The sequence below is a fragment of the Sinohyriopsis cumingii genome, chromosome 1 (genome assembly GCF_028554795.1).
Source record: "Sinohyriopsis cumingii isolate HCF-2022 chromosome 1, ASM2855479v2, whole genome shotgun sequence".
NCBI classification, from domain to species: Eukaryota; Metazoa; Mollusca; class Bivalvia; order Unionida; family Unionidae; genus Sinohyriopsis; species Sinohyriopsis cumingii.
In genome coordinates, this window is record NC_142961.1 from 27,067,014 (window position 1) to 27,080,668 (window position 13,655).

A 13,655-nucleotide genomic window follows, 5' to 3' on the forward strand; every position below is an offset into this window, starting at 1 on the left:
ATTCCACCAAGAAAACAATGTCTCTATTTTCTTCTCAGTTACAACTAGGTTAAGCTCCCTAAAAAACCTTTCATTATCAAGCAATCCTGGCCACTCAAACCCATATATACATATATTAGTATTGTGTGTCCTGCAAGGGTATGACGATGGAAGAAGACAAACTTATGAATTTTATTAAGACTTATTTGTTGTAAAGGAAAGGGTTCAAAATGTACCCCCACAGAGTTTGAGCAAATGGCGAATAATAAACCTTCGGTACTTAGTGTGAATTTTTTTCTCAGCTCCCCCCCCCCCCCGGCCCTACCGAAATCCGAAAATTAAACAATTTGTTCCTACACCTGTTTGGCTGAAATTTCGGAGTTGCTGGAATTCGATGGGACAAAGCTATAGTTACTTTCTCTGGAAACTTAATCTAGAGATGTGAATGTGGCGGGACCTTTGCATTTTTGGGCACCAGGGAGTTTTGTTAAAAAATATTTAACTAACTATATTAGGGTTCACGAAATTCATGTCTCTACGTAGAAAGCATTGTCTACACCTTACGCAGAAAAAGTCCGCTCCGGTGGCCTGATTAATTAGAACGTCCGCTTCGGATGCGGGATGTCGCGTGTAAGAACCACGGCTGAGTCATATCAAAGAATTATTTTAAAAAATGGTACTAGCAGCTGCCTCGCTTGGCGCTCAGCATTATGAGGTGAGTGTTAGTACTGGTCAGCCTGGTGTTAGGATAATGTGACTGGGTGGGACATGATGCCGCATGTTTGCGGCATGATGCCTCAGTGCTAGACATCACTATAAACTACCAAACTGCAGACATCGTTGCGATATGAATGGAAAAAAATTAAAGCTACGTTAAAAATCCAAATCACACACACACACACACACACACACACACACACACACACACGCAGAGAGAGAGAAAAGTTGTCAAAAAATCTTACTTGAAAAATGACCGCTGTTTTGCTGTTTTTAATTAAGTGGTTATACGCCTCGCTTGCTTTCGCAGACAAGACATATAATGTAAACCTACCAGATAAACTGCCATTACAACAACGGGTTGATACTCGTCATTCATCTGGAGAAAGTCTTTTCGTCTAAGTTCAAACACATAAATTAGTCACATGGGGAGGATGGGTGACTGGATATAATGTTTGCATAATTATCCTAAAGTATAGAACATTCTGAAGCAACCAGAGGTAAAGTATTATTAGAGTTCAAAGATAAAATATTACCCGAGTTCCAAGATAAAATATTACACGAGTTCAAAAATAAAATGTTACCCGAGTTAAGAGGCGAAATAGTATTGCCTTGAGAGGTAATAAATTGTTTCAGTCCGAAACCCCAAAACAACACCATTGAGTTAGATATAAAATATTTTTTGTTGAACTGCTTGCATTGTAAATTCTAAAATTTAATGAAGAAAACAGTTCTGAAAAGGAATGTATATACAAATGTAACGCGAAATAAGTTGCAGCCTGCGGGAAAGGGTGGGGTGGGGGTGGGTTAAATCAAAGTCCCATCAAAGCCCAATCACACTTTTACAATGTGCCAAGCTGTCTAGATTAAACCAGTCAGTCTGCTGTACATTATTAATGTACTGCCTTCCAAACCTATTGTCCCATATCCTAGTTTGCCTTGAGGTAAACGTAGGCGTAATATAGGTGAGGTTGGGTGAATATACAGGCGATACTCCTAGTGTTCCATTGTTGAGATGACAATAAATGCAAAATTAATATAACCTGCAAACCGGTAATAATTAGAAACTTGAACATTCTAAGAATTACAAATCAGAGTGAATCCAGTAGGGATGATTCGTTTTCTTCTCGCTTTTTTGACGGATACTCCATTTACTTAAAAATCGCGTAAAGGTGGTACAGGAATGAATTATGGATTGCACTAAGATATATTCTGTTAGTTCCATGATTTTGGTATCTTCTTTTTCTAGAAACTCCGAATAATAATAACAATATATTTTCCAAAAATTTAAAGCGAAATCATTTTCAAACCTATGAGACCTTGAAGTTAAGCCATGCGTTCAGCCAGTTAAATGCGAAATATAAGATGGGCAAATGATGCAACTGCATACCGTCTGATTACTTTCATTTATTTGCTATGCGCGAGGGCCCCCAGTGGTCGAACTATATCACCTCTGTCTGCGTGGGTTTGAGTCTCGGGCTCGACGAGCGTGGATACGCGAGAAAGCTTTCCAGAAACTTCCTTTGAGTCGGCGGTTCTTTCCGGGGATTTTGCCTGGGTTCTTCCTCCACACCAGTTTTTCTGGCAGCCATGTATAGCCTGTCATGTGTACTATACCAGTACTAATGCATGTAACCAGCTGAAAGTGCTATTTTATTGTTGGTTTTTTTTGTGTGTGTACAAAGAGCAGAACTCAAATAAGTTATTTTGCTAGGACCTTAAGTATTGAATAATATCAGTACCAGACAAGTACCCCCCGCTCTCGATTTCACCCCTAAACATTTTGACTTACATCCGTAAAACTTAACATCTGACCACTACATGTTACACACACACACACACACACACACACACACACAAATAATCTGTGGGCGCCCTGTTTCCAGATCTTAAAGAAATCAGGAAAAGGACACCTGATTGTCTTAAGAACACCCTGACACACCGGTGTCACAAACTTGTTGTCTCGTGTGTGTGTGTGTGTGTGTGTGATACATATTTGCAAGAGTACGTCACGTGATATCAATTGGACGTCATACAACTATTTGAATTCCCTCGGTCTTGCCATTAAAAATAACTCCAAATTAAAGTTAGAACAAATTTTTCATACTTATTTTGTTTGTATTTTTCCCCCAAGACATAATAATTAGCAAAGAGAAACATATATGCTGTGCTATACTTAAATGACCGTATAGCCCCTTAAAATGGTCCACCGTCAATTATATGGACGTAAGCATGAATGTATAGCCTGTCGAAATGGTCCACCGTCATTTATATGGACGTAAGCATCAATGTATAGCCCCTTGAAATGGTCCACCGTCAATTATATGGACGTAAGCATGCTTGTATAGCCCGTCGAAATGGTCCACCGTCAATGATATGGGTGTAATCATGAATGTATAGCCACTTGAAATGGTCCACTGTCAAAGTATGAATGTAAGCATGCTCGCAATGGTTCACCGTCAATGTTATGGATGTAAGCAAGACTGTATAGCCCCTTGAAATGGTCCACTGTCAAAATATGAATGTAAGCATGCTTGTATAGCCCTTCGAAATGGTCCACCGTCAATGATATGGGTGTAATTATGAATGTATAGCCGCTTGAAATGGTCCACTGTCAAAATATGAATGTAAGCATGCTCGAAATGGTTCACCGTCAATTATATGGATGTAAGCAAGACTGGTTAGACCCTTGAAATGGTTCACTGTCAAAATAAGGATGTAAGCATGACACTAAAAGTTTTACACTTTATTTTTAAAAGGTCAATATCCATCGGTTTAACAGCATTTCATTTGTCCCGATTAAGTGGTGTTGTTGTATTAAAATTTTTTTGCTGCATGAATAAATCTGACTCTTGTTAGAAACCCCTGGATTTATGGCGCATTAAACACGCTAATGATTTCTGTCGGCCATCCTTTAAGGGGCACCAGACAACCGCAATGCTTTAATCCCCTGTGAATTTATCTCTCACTTTCTAAACACGAAAGGAATATTACAAACGGATTACCGGATATGCTTCTCGTGTACAATGTGGGGGAAAGTGCCTATTACAACCGAATACAGATTTGGCGATCATGAAACTAAGCAACGCTGCATGGATAAGTATCCTTAAATTTCGTAAATATTTGATAACAGACTCATTTGTCGGCCTATTAAAGTTACAAATAATATGTTAATTGTTGTCTGACGAGATCTGAATTTTTATCTGGTCAAAAAGTAAGAGCGCTTAAAAATTTACATGCACTAACTTTTTCAGAGTTTAAATAGATTGTACGTGTCATAATTGGCATGAAAAGTGAAATCAATTAGCAACATATATTTATTATAAAGAAATAAGTTATCACGGAATGTTGATTAATATCTATGCATAAGATCACCTCTTTGCATTTTCAGGACTTTTTTTCTTCTTCAAATTTAGATGTTCTGGACGTAAGTCAATATTGAGGTAGGTAGACATTAAGTTGACATTGCTTTTAATAGTTAATTACTTCTGTTCCAAAAATAATTTACCATTAGTTCCTGACGAGCACTATGCATTGTTTTGTTTCAACTGACCTAGATATCAGAGGAATAAATGGCAAATAAACGTTGGCGCGCCTGTCCGTCTTGAACACAAACCCTAAAGCTTTCTTTTATCTAGAAGTCCAATGTGTATATAGTGTTTATTAGCTAAACAAAAACAAATATACTTAACGTTTGACAGTTTTACTATAAGAAATGCACTACGCTGGAATAAAATTACATTTTTGTGTCTATTATGTGATGGTGTACTAAATTACTGCAATAAAGAACACTGGACAACAAATTTTTACAAAAGTCATGTTACTGAAATAAAATTAGTCAATTCTTATCAATTTTTATGTGCTGAACACGAATATGACAGTCAAATTGCAAAATTGGCTCTAGTTTTTTTGTAATCTGCAAGAAATTAATGTTTACATAACGAAATGCATTCCAATAGTAAAAGGTCAACTGTAATAGCCTACCTATAAAAAATCAAGTCATTGACTACATCTTAGATTTCTTCGCCTGTCTCTTGTACAGCTGTTCGGGAGCATCTCTGAGGAGTGTCCAGCAGTAGTCAGCCAGCATTGTAGTGGACCATTTTCCCTGGTATCTTTGTTCCATTGTTGCGATATCTTGATGAAAACGTTCGCCGTGTTCATCACTAACAATACCACAGTTGCTAGGAAAGAAATCCAAATGGGAATGAAGGAAGTGAATCTTTAGAGACATATTGCAGCCAAGTTTCTTATACTTCATCAACATGTCTTCTACTAGTTCCTTATAGTTTTCTGCCCTAACATTTCCGAGGAAGTTTGTAGAAACTAGGCGAAAAGCATTCCATGCTTGTTTCGCGTCACCTTCCAGCAAGTTGTTGAACCGGTCATCTTTGAAAAGCTCTCGAATCTGAGGACCCACAAAAACTCCCTCTTTAATCTTTGCTTCGCTGAGTCGAGGGAATTTTTCATGCAGGTTTCGGAATGCTGGCAAAGTCCGGTCAATGGCTTTCACGAAGTTCTTCATCAAACCTAGTTTGATGTGAAAGGGTGGTAGCAAGATTTTCTGAGCCTCAACCAGAGCTGGGTGTTGGATATTCTTCTCTCCAATGGCTACATTCTGCCTGTGAGTCCATTCCTTCCTCATGTAGTGCATTTCCCTTGCTCGGCTATCCCACTCGCATAAGAAACACATGTATTTTGTATATCCTTGCTGCAGTCCCATTAAAAGGGCAACTACCTTCAAATCACCACAGAGGTGCCAGCTGTACTTGTTATACTCAATGGAATTCAGTAGCTGCCTTAAGTTATCGTATGTCTCTTTCATGTGGACAGCATACGCTACTGGAATAGATGGAAGAATGTTTCCATTGTGCAAAAGCACAGCCTTGAGACTCAGTTTCGAAGAGTCCACAAATAGTCTCCATTCTTGTGGGTCATGAGTGATTTTTAAAGCATTCATGAGGCCCTCAATATCAGAACAGAATATCAGATTACTTTCCTTTCTGAAGAAAGGCTCCAATTGCTGGTGGCGCTTTCGATATGCAGTAATTGTGACATCTTCTTCTAGAAGATTCCATTGTTGGAGTCTTGATCCTAGCAATTCTGCCTTGTTCTTTGATAAGTCCAAATCACGAATCAGGTCATTTAGTTCTTCCTGTGTTATTCTGTGTGGGGTTGATGATGCACCACAGTGAAAATCTGGATCACTGCATGCTGATGGACCAGGAGAAGAACAGGTCGACTCACCTTTGTCTTCGTCAGATGAATCAAGAGAATATTCTGCTGGAGGTTCTGGAATAGGAAGTCCCTCACCATGTGGAACTGGTCTCAATGCAGACGGAATGTTTGGGTAGACTATTCTCGACTTCTTTCGCTTCGTTATTCCGCCGGAAAGAGGAGGAACCAAGCAGAAGTAACAGTCATTTAGGTGGTTGCTTGGCTCTCTCCACACCATTGGGACTGCAAACGGCATTGATGACCTTTTGCAATTCAACCACTGTGAAAGCTGTGTTGTACATGTAGCACAGCATATATGCGGAGCCCAAGGCTTGTCTTGGTCACCAACCTTGCATCCGAAGTAAAGATGATATGCCTTCTTCACTTGAGAATTGATACTTTTCTTCTGGTTGGCAAATGTCACTTCCCCACAAATATAGCAAAAATTGTCCGCGGTATTAACACACTTTCGAGGCATTACTGTTCTTTATTGTACGTAAATGGATAAAATAATAAGTTTTATGTAACAGTAGCTTGAACTGTCTCGCACAACGTCTAAAATATTTTAAATGCTGAACCTATCTGATTGGGCTTTATATAGTACACTGCTTACGTCAGCTTCAGCAGCCGCCTGGCATTAGTATAATAGGCCTACACATGTATAGTACACTGCTGACGTCAACTTACTTCAGCAGCCGCATGGCATTAGTATTGCATTGCATCAGAAAATGATGCAATCAACTGTGGATGATGTGAGCATGATGGTATTATGCAATGTTACATCATTATTCCGGATGTTGCTGCAGTCCTACTGGAGAAATTTACACAGTGAAACATAGAAAATGAGGTATATGAATATCTTCAAAACGAGAGCCAATACAAATTTTTCACGGTTATATTCGTGTTCGGCACACCAAAATACTACAGATTAGGGCCTTTTCAAGTCAGTAATGATTTCACTGTTGACCAGTGGAATCAAAATTTACTTCGATTTCCATATGTAAGGAGATGACAGTATAACGGACATTTCAGTTGTGTAACGGAATGACTTTCTATTAGACTGGAAGATAATTCCGACCCGTGAACATCGTCTTAGTTAAGTCGGTATACTGAAACTTAGGCGTCATGTCACAAAGTTTATAGATTTAAGACAATGCCCGCTCGGATTGCTTTAGGCATGGGGTCATAACGCGCTACGTCACACCCGTATGATTTGTAATCTGTTATATTCTATAGTTTAAAGTGTGACCTCACACACGGGCGGCAAAGGTCAATCGGAAACTTAAACTAAATATTGGACCTGATAGGGTCATGTAATATTAGTAATTTCACCTGACTGATACTGGTTTAGCGTAGTGATTATCTTGTTTTCCTTATGAAAATAAAAAAATAACATTAAATATTTTTTTTTAATTCAGATAGTCTAATGAAATTATTTGAACAGCGAATATGTTTACTTTTTTTGTGCAGAAATGAAACTTAAAAATTAACATAGTTTATGTTTTCACTTCTGAAGATTTATCATAAAATTGAATTTGTCGATATTTATTGCCGGTAGACATCGAGCATCCCTAGCAACAGAAAATATACATTGAAAAGGGGCGGGGAAAAGATAGCAAATAAGCTCTGACTCATTTTAAACAAGTTGCAGTATTCAACACACTTTAAAGTGGTTGCATCATTTTATTATATTTGTTCTAAAGTGCTGGAAAATTCAACCTGGCTTCGGTTCAATTCATTGTTAAATGAAGCTTTTACACACATTCTTATGTGACAACATTTGTACTGAATATACTGCAGACACTAAGGAGGATTGTCTCTTCTCATAGCCTCCTCTATATTAAGCATGAATGTCGTCCGGCTGAGTTATCCCAATAAACTTAAAAAATTTCTTTTATTTTAGTTCTTGTAAGAAATGTTCTTTTATTTTAAAAATAAAGGTGACATAACTATAGCATCATTTAACATTTGACTCCAAAAGGATGTATTTAAAATCTAATAAAATGCAATCTCAGTTTTGCTTTACTTATTTCGTGAATTACAACAAAAGAATACAGTAAAATGAATTATACTCTACGGGGCTTAAAAGCCAAGAGCGCAAGCAAGCTAGTATGAAAAAAAGTGAATATACTACTATACAAGTATTTTCTTCGTTTTCATATTTTATTCGTATGTTGTCGAACTCATATTCTAATAATTCTGTTTAAATGGAGGGAGAAAAAAAATCAAAAACAAAACAATCAAACAAGGATTATCCTTGCAACCTATTATTTCTTCAAGATAAAAAGTTCCTGATTATTTTTGGTGGCAGTATGAAGCTCAACAATGGATGTCAACCTTACCACTCCTGGCCACGATATGTCTCTGTTTAGGCTTAAGAATAAAAACGTATGCGAGTGCTACCCAGATTTAACTGTTTTATTCATATTTTTTTGAAAAAAAGAAAAACGTCTATCATTTATAAATTGACTGAATATCCGGTGTGCTGAGAAGTTTATGTCAACTTCACAAAGTTAAAAATGGATTAAAAATATTTTTAACAGAACTGACTTTGCAAATTTCAGGTCTGCCATAATTCAATGTATGAACAAGGAAACGTCTCAAATTTCACAATCCAGGCACCTATTTGTATGTATGCCAAGAAGAGTTTATGTCAATACACGTGCTTGCACACTAGGTATAATAAATACAAAACGTATTGTTGAAAACGTTTATGGCATTGTTTACAGAGCTGGATTTGTGTAGTGGAATGGAAGACCGCTTTGTAATTATTTAGAATACAGTCGTCCATTAATGATGTTTGTTTATTTATACTTTAGTTCAGTAATGGTGTATGTTTATACAGTAGTCTAGTAATGGTATACATGTATGCAGTGGTCCAGTAATGGTGTATGTTTATACATTAGTCCAGTAATAATGCATATTTATGCGTACAGTAGTCCAGTAATGGCATATATTTCTGTATACTTGAGTCCAGTCATGGTGTATGTTTATGTGTACAGTAGTCCAGTAATAGCATATATTTATGTATACTTTTAGTCCAGTCAAGGTGTATATTTATATGTACACTAGTCCAGTAATGGTGTATGTTTTATACATTAGTCCAGTCATGGTGTATGTTTATGCGTACAGTAGTCCAGTAATAGCATATATTTATGTATACTTTTAGTCCAGTCAAGGTGTATATTTATGTGTACAGTAGTCCAGTAATAGTGTATATTTATCTGCATACGAGAAAGTGTCTTTGTTTTATTAAGCTAAGGGCTTAAAAACAAAAACAAATGAAAGATATACACACATTTATATCCTGCATTCCACGAATGATTTTGAGTAAGTAGCGTGTTCAGAAGTTTCTGTCAACTTCATGCAGTGAGAATGCTGGATGGTGAGATGAAATTTCGATAGGCTGGGCTCATGGAATGTCGCAACTATAGTAAAGCGACGGTCAAAAGAAAATTCCATTAAAAAACGAGAGAGAGAGAGAGAGAGAGAGAGAATTCAAGTTAGCTTAATACATAGAGACAGCTGAATGAATACACGTAGGGGAAGAAAAGTAGAAATGTACAGACAGACAAACGTTAAAAATATAACATGAGACGTACCTTCATAATCTCGGGGGATTACGACCGTTTGATCGTTTTCTGTAAATCGGCCAGTTATAGGGTCTATAACCACATTTCGGGCCAGCAGCTTCTCTACCATGCGGGACTCGTACAGGAGTAGGGGCTGGCCCAGGTTGATGGGCATGGGGTTATCCCGGCGCACCATGATTGCTTGTGGATTACACTTGACGATCTGAGGTAACGTGAACTGCTGCAGCAGATTCTCTACGGTGTACGCTTGGGTACTCCACTGGGCTTTCTTTACCTCCCCTACACCCTCCGACATCGAATTCTCTCTGGAAAGCAACATATTGCGAGCGGACATTTTTCTCGACCTCAAATCCACTGTCTGCGATATTTATAAATTCGAGTGTCAAACAATCACACGTATGAGCTGTGGAAATGTGTTGGTAACACAATTCAGTTAATTCATTCCCCAAGTTTTCTCACCCAGTTCAGATACTAAATCTCGAAATGCTTACTATACACTTTAGCAAGACTACCCCGGGTAGGAACTCCGTCATTGACTTGTATATAGGCAAGTTGAGTCCAGATATGTGTTGGTGAACGCTATTTAAAAGGCGTCTGTCCCACAATGGGTTATGGGGTTACACAGAATTAATAGTATGTATGTAGGCACAGAGAGCTCCGTAGTTCCGCTTGACGAGAACCAACACATATCACCGGTCGACTAATAATAGCGCAATTGAAGGTGAAATGAAATGTCAATAATATCGATAAGAGTGTATCGCACTTAACAACGGCGTTGGAATTGACAAGGGATTCCAACAATGCATTCCAACTATTGACAAAGTTGAAAGTCGCTGACAGAACAAAATTCTTCAGTTTAATCTCTGATTGAAAGCTTTAATTTTTAAACATAAAGCAGGAATGTCTCTACAAGTCTATTTATAAAATAATTCTTGATATTGTTTTTTAACGGACTGAACTGGGCTGGCATTAAACTCGTGACCCTTCGCTCTACCAACTGAGCTAAATGGCTCTACAACATCAAAGTCAACGGCAATACGCCTAATGTAGACTTAATGCCTGCGTTACTACAATTCGCTATCTTCAAGTCTGTGAGACACGCATTACAGAAATCAGGCTCCCACGCACATTGTGAATTTTCTCAAGCATTAAAATATATTTTTCGACAAGTGTTATATATATATATATATATATATATATATATATATATATATATATATATATATATATATATATATATATATATATACCGTATATTGTAGAGTTAACAGCAACACATTATGTTCAATTCTTTTCCCAACAACAAGCCAGGAGAAGTATTAAATTGATTTTTCTAATGTAATTGTATTGCGTTGGATTCATGGGGCGGGATGGGAGGGGGTTTCCCGACCCAGTGACAAACCACCGAGGGATTTATAACAGGTCCCAACGAGGGAGCTGCCGCCCCTTGAACCCCCATCTCACTCCTTACACTTAAGGACTTCATTTACCCATCACGCTATACAGCTGTAATAACACCACTGCCGCCATTTAGTGCTTCTGCTACAAACTCGACCTGTTAGCAAGAGAAACAATTCTAGCACTCTGGTTACCGCTGTTGCCTTTACAGCCTGTCTGTATTAGAAGCACTTCTAGCACCCTGATTACTGCTGTAGCATTTACAGCCTGTTAAAAACAGTGCTGTACAGCTCCATTTTCCACGAACCAAAATTATTGGCGATAACTCAACTACATCTTTACATGTGATACATCGTTGTCAAAGTTTCATTACTGGGGGCGGAAAAAATAGGAGAAACAAATGGATAGATCAATGATTTATAGCGGGATATTATGTAATGTCTTGCAAACACTTGACCCCCAGTGAATTCAGAATGATGGCAATGTATAATTTTATTGGTTCTCTCCAGGTTTACGTTGATAAGGATGAATCTGCCGTGATAAGCGATTTGCGGGCGAATATTATTCGGTTTGCGCAGTAATCTTAGAAACGTAAAGGAGACTGCGCTTCATTCGTGACACCACCGATTCCACGTAATTGAATTGCCGCCAACAATCATTTTCTCCAGCCATTGTTCCGATATATTAACCCTATCTGCACGAGCAGATATTGTAGTGCTTTGTCCTATCGACATGTTTAGTCCGAAAATTTAATATCACTTTGTAATTCCAGTGAATAATTTAAACAAATGCTCTTAAATTCAAACTGAAAACAACCATAAGACTGATTCAACTTCGGGTGTTTAGGTAGGAATGAGTACTTTTGAAGTAAAAAACATTGATATAAAAAATATAAGGCACAATAACAGAATCAGGATGATGGTTACCTTCCCATCAAATTGCAAACAGATTGTTTCTTGAACATTCTAAATTGTCAAGAAGATCAGGAATTTCCAAGTGAAAAACTCATGTCCTAAACTTAATTACAGGTAAAGATGTTTACGTTCGATACTTGGGCTATCAATATATTATTTATACTAATAGATAAATATTAGCTTTGTAATAAGTTGTTTGAAAACTAATGGCATTTTTCTCAGGTAGGCGCTAAACTCAACTACTGTCAAAGGTCATTTACACAGTATAGCTATACATAACATATAATAATGGAGGAAAGCCAATACACAATACAAATTAAATATATTATACAAAATCGTAACGACACTTGGCTCATCCGGAGCAAGATCGAGCCAGTGCTCGAGGAACGCGGTAGTGGATAGCACGTTGTTATCAAAATCATCACTGTCGGACTTACTAACAGGAATTGATAAAATTTGCTACGAAAATGCATACCGGTCTATCGTGGTTGTGTAGGGTATTTATTTATGTCACGAATGAGTCAACACAGAAACATTGATGCTAATGCACACTGGTACGATAAATTGTGTGGCCAATTGCGATATTCAGCATTTTACAAACGCACTTATTTTAAATGTGTTGACAGAACATAGGCACGAGAAAATATCACAGTGGGAATTACGAGTTCGTGACATCTTTACGAAACTCGAGAATGCATTAGCATTAAAAAGAAGTTCGATCAAGAGTCCGATCGTCATTAAAACGACACCAGGCAATATTTTGTAACATTCTGGTAAATATTAGCATCACTGAACTCATCGAACATAACGCACATGCGTGCTCACCCGACTTGCAGTTTCCGGAAAGACGTACAGTCAAATTCTCTCATGGTAATACTTTTCATACTTTCTCGGACATCATCAAGCAGAATCCAGTATCGATCTGGTTAGTCGTCAGTGATCCAACGTCAGACAGCGTTGATCAGTGTATGTTGCCGTCGGGTGAGTGTTATCCAGCCGAAGTGTTTCATGAACCATTCTGCGTCTTCAGTTTCTTATACACGTCCAGCGCTGATGTTAGCGTCAATAGTCATTCAAGATAGTTTCTGAGGTGTCGCACTTCGCTCAGCAAGTAAAACAACCGGAGACCAACTCCAAAGCGTTTTAAAAAGGATGTTCAGAGATCTTGTTTTAAATATTGACATTATGGTTTCTTGAACACCAAGCACGATGCCAGCAACGTGTGTCTAAGTGAATATCAGCCGTACGTAGCGCGATTCGTCAATTCCACGCAAGAACAAACGCCCATGTCCATCAATGGGAAGCTACCCAACATCGATCTGACTAAATTTGTCTTGATCTGCAGTTCTGAGTTCCACCCTAGCGTCCATTTTTTCATCCCTGCGTGGTTTGGAACTAAGTTTGATCCTCCGCGTCCCAATACGATATCTATAAATCCACACAGACGAGCTACGATTGCTTTATTGCACTGTATGCTCGACTGTATGCTCGAACTGAATATATTAACAAGTTTAACGGTCTCGGAAGCAACTAATTGCGTACGGGCAAAAGAAGCATGTCTGGATGCCTTAACAGTCTTCCGACAAGACCCTAACTGAATTTCAGGCGCCAAAGATATCAGACAAATGATCAGTCGCAGATTCACCACGGGGGTATAAGCGGATTGCACACGTATGTGTCGATGAATAATTAATCTTCCGGTAGAATAATATTTCCTTGTCAAAGGCACATCATGCAAAGGCACATTCGTGTCCAGAAAGCTTGCAAATCTATCAGATGAACCACATGCCACGCACAAATCATCATTTACAACGACGGAGAACACCTCAATGCATTT

General features: G+C 38.1%; 1 protein-coding gene across 1 annotated transcript in view; it reads right to left on the bottom strand.

Annotated features, from left to right (window-relative positions):
- The window catches only part of LOC149806582 (uncharacterized), a 64,238-nt gene extending 53,982 nt beyond the window's left edge, over nucleotides 1–10,256 (bottom strand). Inside the window, exon 1 of the mRNA XM_089955050.1 lies at nucleotides 9,516–10,256. Coding sequence (XP_089811176.1) covers nucleotides 9,516–9,840 — 325 coding nt within the window. The 5' untranslated portion in view covers nucleotides 9,841–10,256. The remainder of the gene's footprint in view (nucleotides 1–9,515) is intronic.
- Nucleotides 10,257–13,655: the final 3,399 nt, after the last annotated feature.